General features: G+C 41.9%; 1 protein-coding gene across 1 annotated transcript in view; it reads left to right on the forward strand.

Moving 5' to 3' along the window:
• The window catches only part of LOC143961373 (uncharacterized), a 321,284-nt gene that overhangs the window by 298,312 nt on the left and 8,329 nt on the right, over window positions 1-14,643 (forward strand). Inside the window, exons 4-6 of the mRNA XM_077470638.1 lie at window positions 3,907-3,931; window positions 4,953-5,014; window positions 5,507-5,553. Of these exons, the coding sequence (XP_077326764.1) occupies window positions 3,907-3,931; window positions 4,953-5,014; window positions 5,507-5,553 (134 nt within the window). The remainder of the gene's footprint in view (window positions 1-3,906; window positions 3,932-4,952; window positions 5,015-5,506; window positions 5,554-14,643) is intronic.

The raw sequence follows: 14,643 nt of genomic DNA on the forward strand, positions 1-14,643 counted from the left end.
AAGGAAAAAATGCAGCTAGAATACTGTAGGTCAAATTACCAAATCCCACATTTCAAAATATAAATATCTCAGTACAGCGCAAAAACATAAAACTCTTTACAGTGAAATACTAAATGCATAAATAAAAGTCCATATAGTGAATGATACAATATACAGTGATCAAGAAAGATCAAAAAGAGTCCACTTGTGTAGTGTGTCTTTAATCAATATATCCAGTGACGATGTGATCCCTTCACCAATGAACTAGTTGGACTCTCACCTCATCGAATGGACCCCTGATAAATCAGATAGGTCAAACACACATGTTCCCATCAAGGGTGAAGTATAAGGCTACAGCAAACCAAACGGAAGCATTTCCAGATAGAATCTCCTCAATGTCATCAGGTCAGGATAATGTCATATATGAAAAAGAACAAGCAAATCTAGTGCTCTCCGTTTGGTAACAATTTATTAAAACAGATAAATAAAAACAAATTTCCACTCACATTTCTAAGCACTGATCTCCAGTGCTGAGTGCAAAGCAGGAAATAACATGCATGGATCAGTGTGTCAGCTGGCGGATGACGTCACGACGCGAGTCACGTGGTCCGTACGCGTTGCGTCCCAGGGAAAGGGCGGGACTTCATCAGCGGTGACGGAATGACGTCGGACGGCCGCTTTATACTAACACACTAAATTTGAACCAATAAACAGCGGAGTTATGCGCAAGGCAAGTGCCGCTACTAGCGTGACACCGGAACATACATCTGTAATCGTTCCATACACAGAGGGAAAGGAGAGGGCATATAGAAAACTTTATGAGCACCAAAACGATATTTAAAACAAAATTAAAATCAAAATCAGAGAGAGGCGTACGTCAAGTCCGCTAATTAGGCAACAAAATATCACCCACTAATAGTTCTCGCATAAAACATGCAGAGAAACGAACGAGACGTTGCCCAAAACGGACAGTACGAAGCCTTAAACGAATCTCCCGGTAGGTCGCATGACCAATGATAAGAACTAACGAATATACCCGCAGATGCCGCTGACGTCATCAGAAAGCTACACTGATCCATACATGAAGAATAAACAAACAAACATACCTATAATTAAACACATACCATACAGGTAAAAAAGAAATCAAAAAATATGTACAAAAAATAGATATAAAAATAAAATTAAATTAAAAATAAAAATAAAAAATAAAAATATCACAATGAATATGAAAAGAATCAGATACTATAGAATAAAACACTTATCTGTCCGAAATGAAACAATTTAAATCAAATTCCACATTTAAACCTCCCGGGGCAAGAACCCGTGTTTCATGTATCCAATAGGATTCACGTTTACTTAATTGGCGTATGAAGTTACCTCCACGCCAATGTTTGGTGACCTTCTCAATCCCCCAAAAGCTCAAACTCCTGGGATTCTGGGAATGCACCAATTTAAAATGGCGAGACACATTATGAGTCTTCAAGCCCTTTTTAATATTATTTACGTGTTCACCCAACCTCACATGTAGAGGTCTGGAGGTTCTACCGATATATTGGAGACCACATCCACATTGTAACATATATACCACCCCTATGGTGGAACAAGTGATGAGTTTATCGATCTTGTATTCCTTATTATTACTAGTGGCTATGAAGGATTTTCTCCTTTTCATATTGCATCTAGAGTGCCTACATGCCGTACATCTACCACACGCATAAAAGCCGGATAGAAAAGAGAAAAGCCTGCTTTCAGTTTGTACAGGGGGATCAATAACACTCGGTGCTATTTGGTCACGCAATGATGGAGCCTTTTTATATATGAAAGAAGGCCGTGCGGGTAACAATGGGCCCAACACTCGGTCTTGTTTCAGTATAAACCAGTTTTTGGCCACAACTTTTTCAAATTTTTTATACTGTACGTTATAATCAAGGACCATTCGGAAATTAACCCCTTCCACACCTGATTCTTTTGCCTTATCTTTAATCAGAAGGGACCTATCCATCTGCTGAACCCTAGATATTTCATGTTCAAGAGCAGATGGATCATAACCCTTTTCCCGAAACCTAGAGGACAATGTGTGGGCTTGATCCACAAAGTCATCCATGTAGGAACAATTCCGCCTTAGTCTAACGTACTGTCCCCTGGGGATATTGCATAACCAAGACTTATGGTGGCAACTCCCCAGGGGAATGTACGAATTCCGGTCAGTTGGCTTAAAGTGGTTTTTTAATACTAGCCCATCATTTGCTTTGGTGATCTCTAGGTCAAGAAACACCAACCGTTCTTGGCTGATATTCCACGATAACTGGATGTTTTTGTCGTTAACATTCATAGTGCTGACAAATTCATCCAATCCTCGCCGATCACCATCCCATACTAAAATGAGATCATCAATGAATCTATTGTAGCAGATTAATTCCTTGGGGCGATTCCGAAAAACAACTTCCTCCTCCCAGTGGGCCATAAATAAATTGGCCACACTGGGAGCAAACTTGGCCCCCATGGCAACCCCCCTTACTTGCAAATAAAACTTACCAAACGGAGAGCACTAGATTTGCTTGTTCTTTTTCATATATGACATTATCCTGACCTGATGACATTGAGGAGATTCTATCTGGAAATGCTTCCGTTTGGTTTGCTGTAGCCTTATACTTCACCCTTGATGGGAACATGTGTGTTTGACCTATCTGATTTATCAGGGGTCCATTCGATGAGGTGAGAGTCCAACTAGTTCATTGGTGAAGGGATCACATCGTCACTGGATATATTGATTAAAGACATGAGTGGACTCTTTTTGATCTTTCTTGATCACTGTATATTGTATCATTCACTATATGGACTTTTATTTATGCATTTAGTATTTCACTGTAAAGAGTTTTATGTTTTTGCGCTGTACTGAGATATTTATATAAGTCATATTAAACTCCAAACCAAGTATCAAATAATTAATACAGGTATTAAATAACGATAAAGTGTTCAAGTCGCCTCCCATATCGCAAACACATCATCCAAAAATCTGAACCAACATTTACAATTTTCTTTGAATAAAACGTTGTTCAAAATCAAAGATTCTTCAACCATATTAATAAAGCTGTTTGCATATGGGGGTGCAACATTAGAACCCATGGCCGCTCCCCTAATTTATAGATAGTATGTTTCTTTGAATAGGAAAACATTTTCCTCTAATACAATTTGCAATAAATGCATCAAAAAAGCAATTTGTGTTTAATTGTATAACCATAATGCAATTAGGAGGCGGTGAAGGGCTTCTGTACCTAATTATTCATGTGGTATTATGGTGTATAAACTTGAAATATCCCAAGTGACCAATATTGAGTCTGCAGAAACAGCTAAATCCCTGATTTTCAATAAAAAAAAATCATATGAATCACGTATATATGATTCAATTTGTCTAGTAATATGTACATATTACCCAAGAGTCATAAAAATTGAAATTGATCCTCCAGGTTGCCCCATAGTGTCCGGTGCTGAGTCTGTTACAGCTCCATTGGCTATATATTTGAACAAAAGTCTTTTACCTCTTGCTAGACAAAGGAAATCGTATATATGTGATTCATGTGTTGGATCTCTGATCCCCCAATGTTCCTTCTGTGGTTTCTCCTGTTGACCTGTACATCACTACTGGGCACAGTAGTGATTCAGGACTGGTGGATCAAACCAATGGGTGCAACAGGGGGGATCAGTAATTCAACACTCACGGAAGTGATGGATTATGAACATTCTTCGTTCAGTTGTTCTTCTTGCAGTGGACATCAAGGATGTAAGAGGAGTACTGATCATCCTCTTTGAAGCATCAGAGGTAATTTGAAGCTTAATTTAATAAGATTGCATATAAGGACTTATGTACTTTTCTAACAGTGAAATTGTCACTAGGGTAATAATATTCTTTTTATATTTTATTGCCAGGTGTAATTTGTAAAAAGAAAGAGAAGTAAGTATGTTACTGTTAATGTCATCTTATTGTTGGGTATAAATACAGATCTTTTTTTTCTACTACCCTGTTAAATATACAAATAAACACCAAAGCTGCTCTCCCTTCAGTAGTAACAAAAGTTAGGAAACTGACTAACCACCATACACGCACAAATATTGGACAGATAAATGGATAAACATAAGTATGATGTTGAATGGAAAAAGTCTCTAGTGAACACAATTGGTGCATACAGTAGATATTTGATGAGTGCACCTTTCACCATGAACCTCTTCCACCACGTGTTGAAGTTATCAGGTCTCAAACAACATCCAGCAGCATATTTGCTCCAAATATCTCTATGGGATGTCCTTATAGGCAATTCCAAAATCCAAGAGCATTGAAAAAGAGACTCCACATAGTATAGTCCAGTTTAACTATTTATTATGTAGTTCAAATAAAATTTGATTATCAATGTCACAATGCCGGTTCAGCTGTGATCGTATAGCTCAAGGTAAAAGTTCTTAATAAACGTGCTTTGAACTAACCGTTCTCCTCAAACAAAGGCTGAAAGACCAGAGTGTATTCCTGTGGAGATCGTAATGATCTCAGCATCAAACACTTCCTTTGTCTGGTTCAGTGCTCTGGGTCCTGGAACGCACAGCATCACAACGTTGTTTCTGGTCGCCGCTAGGTCACGCACTGGCGCGTTTCGTCATCATCACTTTTTACTGTTCAATATACAGTTGTCCCTTTCACGGTAGGCTGACCTCCTGGAAAGAAAGTTGCCTGACAGTTGAGTCTTCAGTATTTTCTGGAGTATTTAATCAGAATAAATATAGAGATTATGATTTACCTCTGAAGTTACAAATCAGAGCCTCTGAGTGTTGTGTGTTTGCTGTGTGTTTGCTTAGTGACAGTGGCTTATAATGTTTTGAACTCAGAGAATCAGCCAGGCATATAGTATTTGCAAAGGAAAGTCAACAAGGACAGCCTATGTGTTTATTTATTTTTTTAATTATATACATTTATGTCTTTTCAGAGTAAAGTCTTTACCTTCGCCTGTGAACCGTGCATCAAGGGCCCCAAGCAATGATGGTAACGGTAGGGGGAGAGTATAGATTTAACCTTTCCTTTCCTTTCTTCTTTCCTTTCCTTTATTCTTTCCTTTACTTTACTTTCCTTTCTTCTTTCTTTTCCTTTCCTTTCCTTTCCTGTGATTTCCCCTTTCCTTTCCTTTCCTTTCCTTTCCTTTCCTTTCCTCTTTCCTTTCCTGTGATTTCCCCTTACCTTTCCTTTCCTCTTTCCTTTCCTCATTTCTTTTTTTCCTTCTCTTTCCTATCTTCTTTTTTTTCCCTTTTCTTTTCCTTTCAATTTATTTTATTTTGCTTTTTTTTTTATTTTTTTTCCCATTCCTTTTATCTTCCTTTTCTTACACCCTTTACTTTTCTGTTCTTTGATTTCTTTTACTTTTCCTCACTTTAACTTCCTTTATTTCCCTTTTCCCCCTTACTTTTCCTTTACCTTACTTTCCATTCTCTGCTTTTATTTTTTGTAATTACGGTATATCATTAATCCATTGCCTTTCTCTTTAAGTGGAAATGTCAATTGGCGGATCCAGTAATGCAAATACCAGTCAAGAGGTGAGAATCACAATCTTCCATTCACCACAATGTCCACCATCAAGACCTACCAGCTATCTGTTTTGTCAAACCACCTACTGCCTACCTAGTATTAGCACCTTAAATCTGTATTTGTATTAGCTCCTGGTGTCCCATTATAGTTGGAGAGGGAGTTCTATTAGTTTAGGACAGTCAGACTCATAGTATAGCTCAATGTTTTCTTTCTAACACTGCCTACAGAAGGGGAGCACAGATATGGCCTCATCAGTGTGCTGCTTCTCCTTCACTGGCAAATCAGAATGTATGTAGGTGAGGTGCAGCATGGTGCATCAAAAATAACTCACACAGTCAGTTGCAATAGAAAACTTATATTTATGTAAGGCAGAAAAAGTTCACAATAACCCGATAGGACAGTTCCAGTTGCCTTGATCCATTGATCCAATATTAGGTTGACTGGGAGGATTATTCTGGTCTTTGTGAACCTTTGGCAAATTATAAAAATACAGTACCTTATGAATTGGTTTATCCAAGAAAGCAGCCTCATACTTATTTACAGGGCCTCAGCAAGATAATCTGTCCTATTTTGCACCACTATGCCTTCCCTTTTTTTCAGTAGACTTAATAACAACATGCAAGTTGAACATAAGGGAGCTAAGGGCTTCAAATTTTGAAGGGCTAAGGTTTTTGTTTGGATGAGTTGCTGTTTTTACAAATAACTAAGAGGTCATTGTACCAGATAAAAACTCTCAAAATACGGTCCCTTGACATGAGTAGGGTTTCAAACCAAGGTTTAAAACCAGTATGCTGAACAGACCGAGGTCATTAAGTAGGGGGATAGAGGACTCACTTTCAGTATACAATTCTTCGAGTTGTTGAAGTGTACTCTTGTCCATGGTATCCAAGAAATCCATAGAATGGTCAAGAGGGGGAGCAATGTCCATTGTGTTAGACCCAGGCTCTGGCTGAGGTTTCATAGTATAATAACTTTGGACCATGAGGTTCCGAATTAACCTGTTCTTGAGTAGCATAAAAGGATTGAGTTGGGTTGTTGGAGCAAAGGTTAAACCTCTACTCAACAAAGACATTTCACGGGATTTCACTATATGAGTCAATAAGTCAAAAAGAACTTAGCCTGTCCAAGGGCCATTAGGGATTTTTCAACATGTTGGAGGGGGTAAGCATCCCTGCGGTTATGATAGTCCATGCAGAACCGTAGGCTGCTTCTTTCTTGCACACCAAGACCCATAGACTGTGGCTTTCTTGGATCACTCCACCTTGCAACATATTGTGAAGTAACTCCTTGACTTACTGGCATAAGTGCTGAGGGAATGTGATGGTACTGCTCCTGGATGGCGGTGCCCCCGTGTTTGAATAGGTCAATAGCCTTGGTGAATCCGTAATCTTCAGGGTTTGTGGCGAACACCAATGCATGCTTCTTCAATAGCTGATGAAGTAGTCTCTTAAAGGTAATTTGCAGCTATTTTAAAAAGGACTTGTATCAGGTCTCGTCCCCAAAAATCCATGGCACATATCACCTCAACTCCTGGTTGGGCCTCGGAGATGCAGTGGGGAGATACAGCGTATTTGTTGGTCAACACACTGCACCTGGGCTGCAAGATTGGTGTTGTTCCTAGGTTGATGAGGTAGATTACGGCCCACCAACCATTCTCCTGGTGTCATGGGATTCAAGTGGGGCTCTATCATCACCGTGGCTCATTGTATCTTCCTGTGGGCCCCCACTGTCAGGGCCCAGACCGCCTCTTGCAGCGTTTAACTTTTGCTTCGGGGAGGGGGGGTTGGTACGGACCACTCCCTCTTGTTAAGGTCGCCTCTTGGTAGTTCTACATTGTAACATTATAACCGATTTTATTGATCTCAGCTTTTCTGATTCCAGACTGCAAAGCTGTGGGTCCATGCCGTTTGGTGAGTGGGATCACAGCAGGGGAGTGTGGCACATGGCACCATTCTTATTTGTGGCACACCAGCAACAATATTGGAGCACTTATGCACTTTTTGAGCACATAGCACTTAATTTAAGAAACATTATTTGTGCAAAATAATTTGTGTATAAGTCAACATGGTCATTTATTTGCACTTATCTACTATAGCCTGCAAGCACTGTTCTTATTGATCCATCTATACCTTAAGGTTTAGCACCTTTGCAATAGCTGCTGCAGTTTTTTTCACTTGTATTTATTTCACTTCAGAGCTTGATATTTGTTTTCATTGTGTTTACTTGCACTATATCCTACAAGCACTGTTTAAATATTTTTTTCATTAGTTCTACATTGTGTCTCGAAAGCTTGATGTACACTAAGCCATACTGCCTGCAGACAGCAGTCTCGGGCCCAACAGCCCAAATGTGTATATTTGACTATCAGGCGGGGCAGTTTCAAGTCCTTCAAGATGGTCATGCCCATTACCACGGGCACTGTGGAGTTAACTGGGCCGCGAGTCACAACTGGAGTAGCTTCAGAATGGGTAAGTATATCACTCTTTTCTTTGCAGGGTCAGATAGATTAGGCTTATAATGGGACTGAGTGTAGGTTTAGTGTTAGATTGTTTTGACTTTGGCTGGAATTCCTCTTTAAGCCTAGAATTTATGGTGGCCTAAAAAAAAAAAAAAAAAAAAAAAAGAAGAAGAAGAGATGAAGCTGTTATAGCTGCAAAGGGTGGGCCAACTCAATATTGAACCCTACGGACTAAGACTGGAATGCCATTAAAGTTCATGTGCGTGTAAAGGCAGGTGTACCAATACTTCTGACAATATACATCATATTTTTCATTTTTCTTCAGTTTATATGTTTTTTTGTGCCTAAAAGGTGCAAAACGGAAAACAAAAATGTCATATGCAAATAACTTTCAACTGCCATTTCACCACAAACATAATTTTAGTGACATATTAAACAGGGCAATATATAAAATAATGTATCATTTTTATTTACAGTAAAACTACTTTTTTCAAAACTAACACTGGTAAAAAAAAAAAAAAATCGGGGGGCGGAGCTAGCCGGAGTCCAAGATGGACGCGTAGCAGAGGAGCTCCTGACTCAGCGGGACAGCAGCGGCTAAAAACACCCATCCCGATCGCTTTTTCGGGCACCCAGGGTATCGATCCAGACCCCCGACAGTCGGGGACCTCCACGCTAACATGCCGGGGAAGAAACGAAGGCCGGGAGGGCCTGCACGGCTCACGGAATACTTTGCCTATGAAGGAAAGCAAGATGGCGCCAGCCATACCTCCACGCCGTCCCTCGCGGCCTCCGGCCGCGGATTGCAGCATGGGAAGCATAAACGAGGCAGCCCTCCGGGCGATCCAAAGTCCCCACCAGCCACACCATCCTCAGGGAGCCCGGAGAAGGCGCGATTCAAGCCGGATGACGCGGATGGCGTCCATGAGGTGAGCTCCCTCCTAGACTCAGGGGATGATACTAGGGAGCTGCCAGACTCCATAGATACATTCCCCACTATCGGTCAACCGGTCATGGACACTGTGTTAAAGGAGATGCTAGTATCCTTGAGGGGATCACTGAACTCAGACATGGTTGCGTGCATGCATAAATTTGGGAAAGATCTACAATCTGTGACTGCTAAAGTGACCCATATTGAACATAGAATGGGGGAATTTGCTACAACTATTAATGAGCTGGTTGACGCCAATGAGGCGAAAGATGATGAGATAGAAGATATCAGAGCTAAAATGGCGGACATTGAGGATAGGTCTAGGAGGAATAACGTGAAGATAAGGGGGGTTCCTGAATCGGTGCAGCAACAGGAGCTGAGGGACTATGCATTGCAGCTTTTTACGGCCATTTTGCCGGACATGAAGGAGCTTGACTTTACGGTGGACAGAATTCATAGACTCCCGAAACCCAGCTACCTATCTGACAACATCCCCAGAGACGTTATTCTCCGCCTGCATTTTTTCCACACAAAGGAAAGACTCATGCTTGTCACTAGGCAGAAGGACCAGATTCCTCCAGAATACTCTCATCTGCAATTCTATGCGGATCTCTCTCATTATACGCTGCAAAAACGCAGAAACGTGGTTACTTTGACAAAAGCACTCAGAAATCACAAGATAAGTTACAGATGGGGCTTCCCCACTAAACTGATAGTCACGAAAGATGGCAAGGAATATGTGATGGACTCTGTCCCCAAGGGTATGGCCCTATTGAGCTCCTGGGGGATCATAGCGGACACTCAGAGGATTCCCAGACAAGGTAGCCCCAGCGATGAGCAAGATATGGAATGGCGCACTGTTAATCACAAAAATGCCCGTAAACACAGCTGATCGGGAATGGGGTCCCTTATCTTCTCACCCGCTCAGGAGGCATTGTTTCGCTCCGTAAAGTTGGATACAACTTTCCCCCCAAGTTATTACTACTTGAGTGGCATTATGTCACACTTTTTCACATTTTTGTTATGTTTGACTTTTATACTACCTCTGTTTTTTTTCCTTTTACACGGTTGGTGGTACTTATCCACCCAGTTCACTGTTGACTCTCACTTTATTTTTTTCTCTGAATGGTCAGTCGTCTCTTCCCTCCCAGATGCAAGGCAAGCTTTCAACCTATGTCCTACGAATCTATCAGAACATCGACATGAAAAGCTCCTACGAAATCCACGTTGGCGGTGTGCAAAAGTCGTTTGGGTGAGTCGCTCCCGCTTGGTAAGCATCTTCTCCACATTCATTTCCCATGGCAGTTAAATTTTTATCAATCAACGCTAAGGGCCTTAATCACCCCGCTAAACGCAGGTCTCTATGGAAAGAAGCCCTCCAAAGGAACTGTGACATCTTGTGCGTGCAAGAGACTCACTTTCAGAGCACTGCTCCCCCAAAATGCACCCATCCCAAATTCCCCCAAGTCTATTTTGCTAATGCGGACCAAAAGAAAAGGGGGGTGATGGTGGCGGTCAGAGACACGGTCGCTTTTAAACTACACAGAATTGAAGAGGACTCTCAGGGTAGATTTTTAATTATGATATGTGAAATTAACTCGGCACTCTACACACTGGCGAACATTTATGCCCCCAACACAGGTCAATCCAAATTTCTGAATAAACTTATGAGGAAAATTCAGCAAGTACTCCAGGGTTCTTTGCTGATATGCGGGGACTTTAATGTGGCCCCAGACCACATGCTGGACTCTACCTCACATCCGAAGAGACCTCAACCTTCTCTCCTCCCTTTTTTGCGCAAGCATTCCCTTTTTGATGCGTGGAGATGTCTGAACGCCAACACCAGGGACTTCTCATTCTTTTCTAATAGCCACAAAACATATAGCAGGATTGATCTGTTTTTGATTGACAAACAACTACTGTTTCAATGCAAGTCTGCGCAGATTCACGACATAACCTGGTCGGACCATGCGCCGGTGGAGTTACAAGTGGGGAATCCTATGAACAGCAAAAACGCTTTTATCTGGAGAGCAAACCCCTGACTCCTCCGCCATGGTCCGACAAAGGAATATGTTCAACAACGACTGTCTGAATTCTTTAATACTAATTTAGGCTCAGTATCAGATCCTTTTATTCTCTGGAATGCTCATAAGGCGTTCGCCAGGGGAGTACTGATCCAGCAGGGGGCAAGGGCTAAAAGGGAGAGGCAGCAGCGGACCTCAGATATTATTGAAACATTGAAGTCCCTAGAGGCCCAAAACATGCGAAACACGACTCAAACCCTGACAGACCAACTCACGCTCCTGAGAACGGAATTAAGATTGTGCCTTCTGGAGGACTTTGAGAAGGCCTCCAGGAAAATGAAATTGACTTACTACACTAGTGGTAATAGAGCTGGGAAACTGCTAGCGCAGAAATTAAAGGAGTATAGGCATAGGACTCACATTCAATATGTACTACATCATAAGACTAAACTACAGCACCCTCAGGATATAGCGGATGCGTTTAGCAGCTACTATGGCTCATTATATAACCTTAAAGACGACCCCACTATAACACAACCGTCCACTACCGCTATAGATGACTTCCTACACACACTTAATCTTCCCAAGCTTACGGAGGACCATTTACAGGCGCTAAATAGCCCCATTACAGAAGTGGAAATTGTCCAGTTAATAAAGGGTCTACCCTTAAACAAATCCCCTGGCCCAGATGGCTTCCCCAGGGAATACTATCAATCCTTTCAAGGTATATTGACCCCCCATATGGTGGAGGTGTTTAGGTCTGCTGCTGCCTCCTCCTCGTTCCCTCAGGAAATGCTGAAAGCCACTATTGTTGCATTGCCGAAGCCAGGTAAAAGTCCGGATTCACCGCAAAATTTTCGTCCGATATCATTGCTAAATAATGATGTTAAAATTTATGCTAAGCTTATGGCCACAAGGTTGATGCACATCCTGCCTGAATTGATCAATCCGGATCAGTCGGGATTTACTAAGGGGAGACAGTCCTCTGACGCCACTAGGCGCCTGATCGATGTGATTCATACAGTTAATAAACGGGGAACGCCTTCTCTGCTCCTTGCGCTGGATGCAGAGAAGGCGTTCGATAGAATACATTGGCAGTTTCTTTCTCGGGTGTTGCGGGGGTTTGGCTTTGATGGAGCAATTTATAGCGCCATTATGGCCTTGTACTCCAGGCCGTCGGCTCAGGTACTTGTGGCGGGGGCCCTATCCAAACCATTTCAGATTACGAATGGGACGAGACAGGGGTGCCCATTGTCACCCCTGATTTTTAACCTACTGATGGAACCTCTCGCTATCCACTTGAGATCCCATCCACTTATACATGGAGTAAGCATTGGGGGGAGGGAACACGTAATTAGCCTGTTTGCAGAATGCAGATGATATTATTCTAATGCTCACAAATGCTGAGGACTCTCTAACAGCAGTGCATCATGCCCTACAGGATTTTAACGATATATCGTACTATAAAATAAATGCAAGTAAATCTTACATACTTAGCCTAGGGGTCCCGGACCACTCTAAGCACAAATTGGAACAGATGTTCCCGTATATATGGAGTCAAGAAGGGATCAAGTACCTAGGTATAACTCTTACTTCCAAGACGGATGGGTTGGTAGCAGCTAACTATACTCCAATGCTAAACAAGCTTGAGGGGAAGTTGAAAGCTATTTCCGTAACAGAATTGTCCTGGCTAGGAAAATTGGCGGCTTTCAAAATGCAGATTCTACCTCAAATATTGTACGTCTTTCGCACGCTCCCTATACCAATACCTAACTCATACTTCCAAGCTATGCAATCTGTACTGAATAGGTTTATATGGCAGGGGAAAAAGGCCAGATGTGCCTTTGGTAGGATGATCAAACATAAGAGAGCAGGAGGAGTAGGACACGTCCATATCCAAGATTACTATTTTGCAGCAATCCTGACCCAACTCAGACACTGGATCATCCCCAATTCCGACCAGAGGAAACTCTGGTCGGAAATTGAGGGGACACACCTGTCATCGGGCACGTTGAAAGATTTCTTACTTACGGCTCACTCACACTCTTTTCTAAACACACAATTGTCGCCTACAATACTGGCCGCCCTGAGAGCCTGGCTGTATTTTAGGAAACACTGTAGAGGAGCGGGTGCTCTCTCTCCCCTGAAATTACCCATGTCGGCGATCCGATATCTGATTCCGGACATCAACTTGAAGTTATGGGAGGATCAAGGCATCCGCTATTTAGAAGACATTATGCTAGATTCAAATATTAGGCCATTTTCCTCTATTTCCCAGGAATTTAACCTGCCGGAACGAGAGCGTTACAGATATTTACAGCTATCACAACTTCTCAGGAGGGACACTAACGTTCAGTTTTTACTTCCCTCTACCTTGCATAGCTTCTTTACAGATCCACTTAACAACTCTAGGGGGATTTCCATAATATACATGGGCCTTCAGGGGAAAAACCTGTGCGAGAAATCGCACAATATGGAGGCATGGGAGATGGAACTGGGAAGGGTTTTTCTGCTAGAACAATGGGAGAGAGCTTTTAAACTGACACACAGATCCACAAAAAGCACTAATCTGCGGGAAATGCAACAAAAAATCACACTTAGATGGTACTTAACCCCAAGCCGCCTCTCAAAAATTTATCGCACGACATCGTCTGCATGTTGGAGGAGTTGCGGGGGATATGGATCTTTGAGTCATATCCTCTGGCATTGTCCTAAGCTAGGCCCACTTTGGAATCAGGTTGAGCGAGCTATCTCTACTATAACAGGTACGCAAGGGAACCTAGTCCCAGAAACGGCAATTCTCTCGCTTGACCTGGACAAATATCCAAACACATATCAAACAGTGGTTTCACACGTGTTGTTGGCTACCAGATTAATTATCCTCAGGCACTGGCGAGATACTGCACCCCCGTCCCTCTTGGAAGTTATGACCACGGTGCACACCCATAGCCAATACGAAATTCTGCACTCTTCCACTCTGGGGAAATATGAGGAAACATGTGAGTTATGGGCTCCATGGCATGAGTGGTATTCAACGTATAGCAGAAAGGGCCAGCCCGCCTTCGCTGGGAGTAAATAAGGGAATAGGCAACGCTACTAATATCGAGACTGACTTTAAGGTTTCAAGTTTTAAGTTTAGAGTTGTTATAAAGATTTTTACTCATTTTACAAACCATTTGATTTATGACAATTGCAGTCGGATAATGTATTATCGGTATTTTTTCAAGTGCACTTTGCTTCCAAAAGCTTTTCCGCTTTACCTTATACTTATCTGAAAGTATCATAACGGGGGTGAACCCGCTCGGGGGATGCGGCCTCCTAGGAGGCTTGCATGAGTCCACCCGAGCGGGGGGACCCCACACGACGCCCGAACCCCAAGTGTGTCTGGTCGACGCAGGGGGGGGACCGCCATTTTGTTGAAGTAATGCTACATGTTGGTTGCGGTTTTATATTTTCAAGTGTGACTGACTGTCGAAGTATATACTGACTGTATTTTGTATACTTTTGTATGTTTTCTATAAAAATTCAAATAAACATTATTTAAAGCTAAAAAAAATAAAAATCACTTTTTGTCTTAAATTTAAAAGGAAAACAAAAAACATTTGCAAGACAATATTGCTAAAAGAAAACTCAGTATAACCCAAAAATAATGTATATATTACATTGTTATGTTAACCACTTGACC

This window comes from Lithobates pipiens, unplaced genomic scaffold (genome assembly GCF_037356315.1).
Source record: "Lithobates pipiens isolate NorthernLeopardFrog02 unplaced genomic scaffold, aLitPip1_a1.2 Scaffold_8, whole genome shotgun sequence".
NCBI classification, from domain to species: domain Eukaryota; kingdom Metazoa; phylum Chordata; class Amphibia; order Anura; family Ranidae; genus Lithobates; species Lithobates pipiens.